The 6,867-nt window shown below is 28.7% G+C and overlaps 1 protein-coding gene across 2 annotated transcripts in view; it reads right to left on the reverse strand.

The window, feature by feature from the left end:
* The window catches only part of LOC107453213 (ubiquitin fusion-degradation 4-like), a 158,249-nt gene that overhangs the window by 139,923 nt on the left and 11,459 nt on the right, over positions 1-6,867 (reverse strand). For both annotated transcript variants that reach the window (XM_071187446.1, XM_071187447.1), the window contains exon 2: positions 3,671-3,905. In XM_071187446.1, coding sequence (XP_071043547.1) covers positions 3,671-3,905 — 235 coding nt within the window. The remainder of the gene's footprint in view (positions 1-3,670; positions 3,906-6,867) is intronic.

Raw genomic sequence — 6,867 nt, forward strand, 5'->3', positions numbered from 1 at the left:
TTACAAAGTATATTTTTTATTAAAGTAAAAAAATTATGATAGGAATGGGAAATTTCCAGGTGCAATCTAAAAACTAGGGCGCAGGCATGATGATGAATTTTAAACTAGTCTTAGTTCATTTAAGCATATTTTCAATAAAAATATTAATGTATAGTTATTTATATATGTACAGAGAAAGTGAAAGTTTTTAATTTTTTTTACTAATAAAATAAATGCAAAAGAAAAAGGTAAACAATATTCTCCAATACCTTTAGTGAAAAGTTACAGAGTAAAATTAGTAAATTGTAGTATTTAAATAAGCTTTTGAATATCTGCAAAAAATTATTCATAATCAGAACAACTTTGTCAAAATTTCTGTGGACTAGGAGTTGACTGTAAGTGAGTTAAGAAAAAAAAAACAATACATTTGAATAGAGGAAGGGGTACTGTGGATTTATTTCTTAGCTTTGTCGTTTAGATTGTTAAATCGATATAACCTAATACCGCGATATAAAAGGGTTGATTATATCGATTTAAGAAATTTCTATATCGCCCAGCCCTAATGCTTAGAGCATAACACACTATTATTGGATGCTGCGAATTCTTCTCTGTGGACATTTACTTCCCATAGTTTTTGTCTTATCTCGTCTTTAGGAAATCTACGTATAAACAGTTAATTATTAATATTGGGTGGTTTTAAAATTATTATTTGATAAATAAACTAATAAAGCAAAATGCTGAAAAATACGTAATAATTTTCTTTAAATTAAATTGAAGTTGAAACTATTAGCTGAAATGATTTTAAAAATTTCATAATACACTACACATTCAGTATCTGATTTTTAAAATGTAGAATAGGTGTGAATAAAAAATTAGTATTAAAAAAATTTATATTTGACCTAAATAATTATGTAAATTGTTACTAAAAAACAAAGTAATTTAAAAGAAAATGTGTGTCTTCTATTAGTATAAAGAAGAATTATTAATTCAGGTTCAGATTGATGAGTCAGCTTGTCCATGAAGTAAAGGTGGATGGTACGCAATGCGAACCACATTGTCACTATTATGACTGGTGATCATTAAATTGTGCAAGCTTAATCTTCATGACTTTCAGGCACTCAACGGGCTATTGTGGAAATGCTTTTCTTAAAGAATTGTTAATACTTTATTTATCTTCTTTTTTTTTTAAATTTTTATTATAAAAATATTTAATTAAACTTTTAAAACATGCTTCCCTAACATTTATACATACCTTACAATGAAAGCCTTTTAGAATTAATTTTAATCCATGCATAATTTTTCTTATTTAGGTTACATATAATAAAAAAATTTCACAGGAGAACTAAAATGGCATTTTTAATTTTTTTATTCAAATAAATGTGTGTATATATATATATATATAGGAACTTAAGGACTATGACCTGTTTCTCGTATTNATTAAGAAAATATGGAAAATAATAAAAAATAATGACAAGAGAAGAAAATTATTAAAAATATTTTTCAAAAGTATTTAAAAAAATATATATAATTTTTGATATCTAAAAATAAAAAAAATATTAAAAATCCGGAAAACAAAATAAAGAAAAGATATAATCTCTTCATCAGCCCACACGATTATATCCGCTTATAATAAAACTTATTAATTTTCTTCGTTTTTCTCTTTGTTTTTATTGTGCTATGTTATAGTGATCCTATTTAAAGCAGCTTTAGCGCTTGATATTATCTACTATTAACTTACTTTCGTTTTCTTTTTGTTTCTGTTTTTGTTCGGTTTTGTTTTTATCGTGCTATATATATATATATACATATATATATTTATATAGATAGATAGATATATATATGTATATATATCTGATGAAAACAAAATATTTTGTTTTATTTTTAAAATAAATGTTAGTATTTCTACGTGCTGCACAATTTGGGATTCCAGTTTTCCTGCCATGCGATAATAATTTATTACAACCAATGCATACAATTAAAATTTTAAAGAGTTAACATAATATGATGAAAGTATTTAAATTAAAATAACAAATTTTGGTTTTGTTATTTGTCACTTAATTTTAATTAAAAAAAAAAAGTATTACGAAATTCCATATAAGAACATACTATCTACCTGCTGTTTGAAACATTGATAGTTCTCTGCTTACTTAGCATTTTATATTAAAAAAATTAATTGATATTCAAAAAAAGAATTATTCCTTTTTCATTCCTAGAAATCAAAATAAAATACAGATAATAATAATAATAATAATAAATAGCCACACTTTTGACAATCCTATAACAATTATTTAATAATAGGGCCTATTATTAACAATAGAACCTATAATAACCTAGTTAATATTTTCCTGAATAATAAATGTACAGTAATAAATATAAAACTTCCTAAATAAATATGAATATCCAAACAATTTTTCCTATATAATAAAAAAAGTATTCTTCGGCTTATGAATTTTATTTAATAACGGAATTTTTAAAAGATAATTTTATTTTTGATCCAAAAAATTTTTTTTATATGAAATATACTTTCATATCTTTTTAAGTCTGTACAACTAAAGTATATACAGTACAGAACCCGTTATCCGGAAATCAGAAAACCGGAAAACCAAAAAACCGGAACGAAATTCGATACATTTTCCCGCCATTTTTTTTAAAAAATGTTTTTTTCCTCATAAGATCTTAGGATTTTTCTTTCTTTTTTGAAAGACGTTCACCTTACCAACATTTTGGAAATAATCATTAGTGTATAACTTCATCGTTTTTTCTTCTTTTTAAGATTATTTCCAAAAAAAAAAATTTTTTTTTTTAGTTGGGTTTAACAATAAAAAAATGGCTTTTTGTAGCGATTCAGAAAACTGGAAAAATCAGTTATCTGGAATAGCGATGGTCCCAATTGTTCCAGATAATCGGTTCCCTACTGTAATTAAATTCGCTTGAAATTATTAAAAAAATTACTTCAACACATCATTATAAGTTACAGAGCGAAAATAAAAAGCGATTTGTTGGTAAACATTGGCGTGAAAAAAATTCGCGTAAAGAGTAAAAATATCAGAATATTTATATCAAAATGAAATTTAATTGTAATGAAAATACCTATAAATGTCAACTACATTATAATCTATTGATTTCAATAAAAATATTAAAAAATAATAGCTATTTTGCTAGTTAAAAACCAATTCATTCCATAACCTGACGTGCTAACATGCAAATTGCAAGTAAATGTTTATAAGTGAATATAAAAGAATAAAAATCTTATTTGTGACATGTAAAAAGTCCTCCTTTAATGAATTTTTCCTTACATCCATATTCACAGCAATACACCACCATTTTTTTTTTTTAACTTTAGAGTTCAAAACACAGCTCATCAATCCACCTCCATAGTAAAAGACTGGGGATAGGGTTAACTGGAGGAAAAATCGTCCAGGAATCATGTGGCAATGTTCTTTGCAAACAGGGATGGGGGACTGGTTCTCTCTACATAAATTACTCCTCTAAGGCTTTACCAGATCATTTGAAAAAAGTCCCCATTTTTTTTAAACCAAATACTAAATAGTTAAATTTTAAAAGTAAAGTTTTATAACTCAAATAGCAAAAAATAATAAAATATTTAAATGTTAAATTAACAATCTACGTTTTATGCCTGAAGATCTAATTAATTGTAGTTAAGACATTAGACAAATAACTCTTTTGTTACCTTAATACATTGTTCAGCTAAATCTTTGGATGCTCTAGATGATACATCAGCCACAACTAAACGATTACAGATAGCTTTTATTGCTCCATCAACAGCTACAATACGACGAGTACATTCTGCTGATACATCCAAATAATAAGTGATTGCTCGAGCAGTTACTTCTAATACATTATCTGGAGCACATTCATCTAAAAATATCCTACACAGGGCAGGAAGGAATGTTCGAGGAGGACAACTGCAATGAAAATACAAAATATCCATGTATTTATTATACAAGGATAATTTTCTTAAAACTAAATGACAGAACACTAATAATAATAATAACAAAAATAATAATAAAAACCTGATAAACAATTGATAAGTCATGTTAATGAGGGTTAAATCCACTACCTTCGAAATAAAGTGAATCTTACAGGGTAATAATCACAACTTAATCTTGCAAAAATAACAAGATGAAACCTCATTAAAACCTCGGGTGAGCCCAGTGCTAATACCGTTGCTTTGCAGTCTCCTTCAAAAGCTGGTGAGGCGTCCAAAGGCGCAGGCCCTTCCTCTGTAGGAGTCTCTGGTCCCCAGAGGCACTCGGGGGACAGTATGTCTGGTGCCACTGGATTGTCCAAGAGCCGGAAAAAGAAGTTAAGTATGGTATTGCTTTTATGTTTTGTTACTTTTATATATATGAGGTATTGCTTTTATGATGTTTTGTTACTTTTATCTTTGCTGCACTGCTCTGCTATAATTACTTTAAAGTTTTAGTTTCTCTTTCATAAGTTTTCACCTGCCCTTTTCTGCCCTTAAATAATTTAGCCAAAAATAAAAAAAGAAATAGCAAGTATAGCCTTACTTATTTTGTGATGGTGGTACAAAATATGAGGATCCTCAACAGCTAAGTTATATTATAAAATTTTCTATCACCCCATAATTATTTTTTATTTATTTATTAAGTAGCAGTGCAGCTTCATAATGTATAATTTCATGTTAAATTTTTTATGTACCTATTATTAATTGGAGTGAATGCCTTCCTGGAACAAAATTTGTAACTCTAAATATCTTAAATGATCTATATTAAATAAATAGTTTTAACACCTTGCAATTAGTGATCATTCTAATGATCTTGTTCTCTTACTTAAGAGTATATTATTTTTAATTGTTATTCATTTTTATTCTTATCTTAATGTGTGTGGTGATGAACTGAAGATCACCACATAAGGAAAATAGGGCCATGGCGGCGAGTGGCAGAGCTAAGAGATTTAGGTCTTCTGAAGCAACTCCCAATGCGCCAACCCAAAAAAATGCGCCAACCAAAGAAAAGAAGCCCAGGGAGGATGTTGTTCCTGGGAGGATAGCCCAATCCTGAGAAATGGTTCCCCCTAGTGGGGATAGCCAAGCTGAAGAGGGGGATCCAACTGGGGGCCTCCAATCTGGTGTCTCTTTTGCTTGTGCTACCAAGTCGACCAAGATTGCTATGGTCCTGGAGGACTTTCCTCCGGACAAGCTTTCCTTGGAAGACTCCAATAACATTCTTAAGGAGATCTTAGCGCAGACTGACGCCATTCCTTGTGGCGAAATACTGCCTGACATCTACAGTAACCACCTCCAAAGAGGAGCGTTGGTATTACAGTGCAACGAAATCACAGTTGGGTGGAGCAGGTGCCACTTTAACGGCAAAGCCTTGGGCAACCGCATGCTCAAAGTCATAAGTGCTGACGAGCTACCAAGGCCTGTGAAGGTAGCCTTTAAGACCAGAGAGTAATTCCAAAGCCGGATTAACCATTAAGCACACTAAGCACGTGCTTAGGGCACCAGAGGATAGGGGGGCACCACAAAGTCTAACTAAAGTTTGCAGTACATAATTTTTTTCTTCGAAACACTTAGAAATTTATTATTTTGAGCTTCCATTTTAATAGTAGATAACAAGCATTTCTAAGTACGAAATTTTACATAATAAAAGAAAAAAAAAGAAAGATGTTATATATCAAAGATTTTTGGTCTTATAATGAAATTAAATTAGATAGTGAATTTCTATGCGATAAAAGCTCTATTTATTTATCCATTACAATGATTCTATAATATACTGCTACGATTCATGTTTACAGAATATTTTTCGTTAACACTTCCACAATTTGATTTTTTATGTAAAAAAATTTGATTTACAAAATGTTGATGCAATGATTTGATGATGCAAAAAATGTGATTTTTGATGTGAAAAAAAACTGTGTTATGCATGTGTTTGTTTTTATGGGCTGCACATTTTTTAAAAATATTTGCTTATACTATATTTTTAATTATATTTTCATTGCAACTGGAAAAAGAAGTTATCTAATTATGTAAAGGTTGTGTTCTAAAAATTTATTTCAAAATTTTACGTCAAAATTTTTTTTTTATTCACTAAATTAAGAAAAAGGAGCTGAGTAAGTATCATTTTTCGAAATTTCTTTGTGGAGGAGAGGTTAAATTTCAGAAAATATGACCACACACTTCGTATCACTTATGATTTTTTTTATCTATATATATCGAATATTGAAATTAGTTTTAAGATTTAAAATATATACTATGTAATATGAATGCAAGCAGCTAGTCTTTTAATAAGGAAAGAATTACAGGTTCCTTAGTCCTTAGAGTCTTGTATAAATACAAATGTTATAAAAGTTGAGCACAAAAGATGTGTAAATTCACAATGTGAACTGGATGTTCGTTGACTGAGAAAAATTCGTTAAAAAGAGTACCCATTAAAACTGATTTAATTTTAAAAACAAATGTAAGAAATAAGTAGCAATAAAATCAAATTTTCAATCATTGAATTGTGTTTAGTGCAAGTAAACTATACTAGTGGGCTGCGCCCCCTGCTCGCTAACGCTCGCCAACCCACGAAAATTGCAACGCAATGTTATATGGTTTGCTTCGCAAACCAAGCTCGCTTCGCTCGCTACTAACTTAGGTACATTGTAAATGCACAAAATTCTAGGAATTCAAAACAATCATTCAAATCCATATAACAACTTTTTTTTCTAAAAAAAATTACATCTTTTTAGTAAATACTGAGTCCTTAAAATAAATTTGAATTCAAATAAATGACATGTAATTCGTTAAATCTATTAGAAATGTGCTATAGTATAAAATCTTAAGATAAAATTTCTAAAACTGATATCTCTTTAAAAAGGTTAAAATTTCGGCTATAATTAAGTCTATTAAAAATT

This window comes from Parasteatoda tepidariorum, chromosome X1, assembly GCF_043381705.1.
Source record: "Parasteatoda tepidariorum isolate YZ-2023 chromosome X1, CAS_Ptep_4.0, whole genome shotgun sequence".
Taxonomy (NCBI): domain Eukaryota; kingdom Metazoa; phylum Arthropoda; class Arachnida; order Araneae; family Theridiidae; genus Parasteatoda; species Parasteatoda tepidariorum.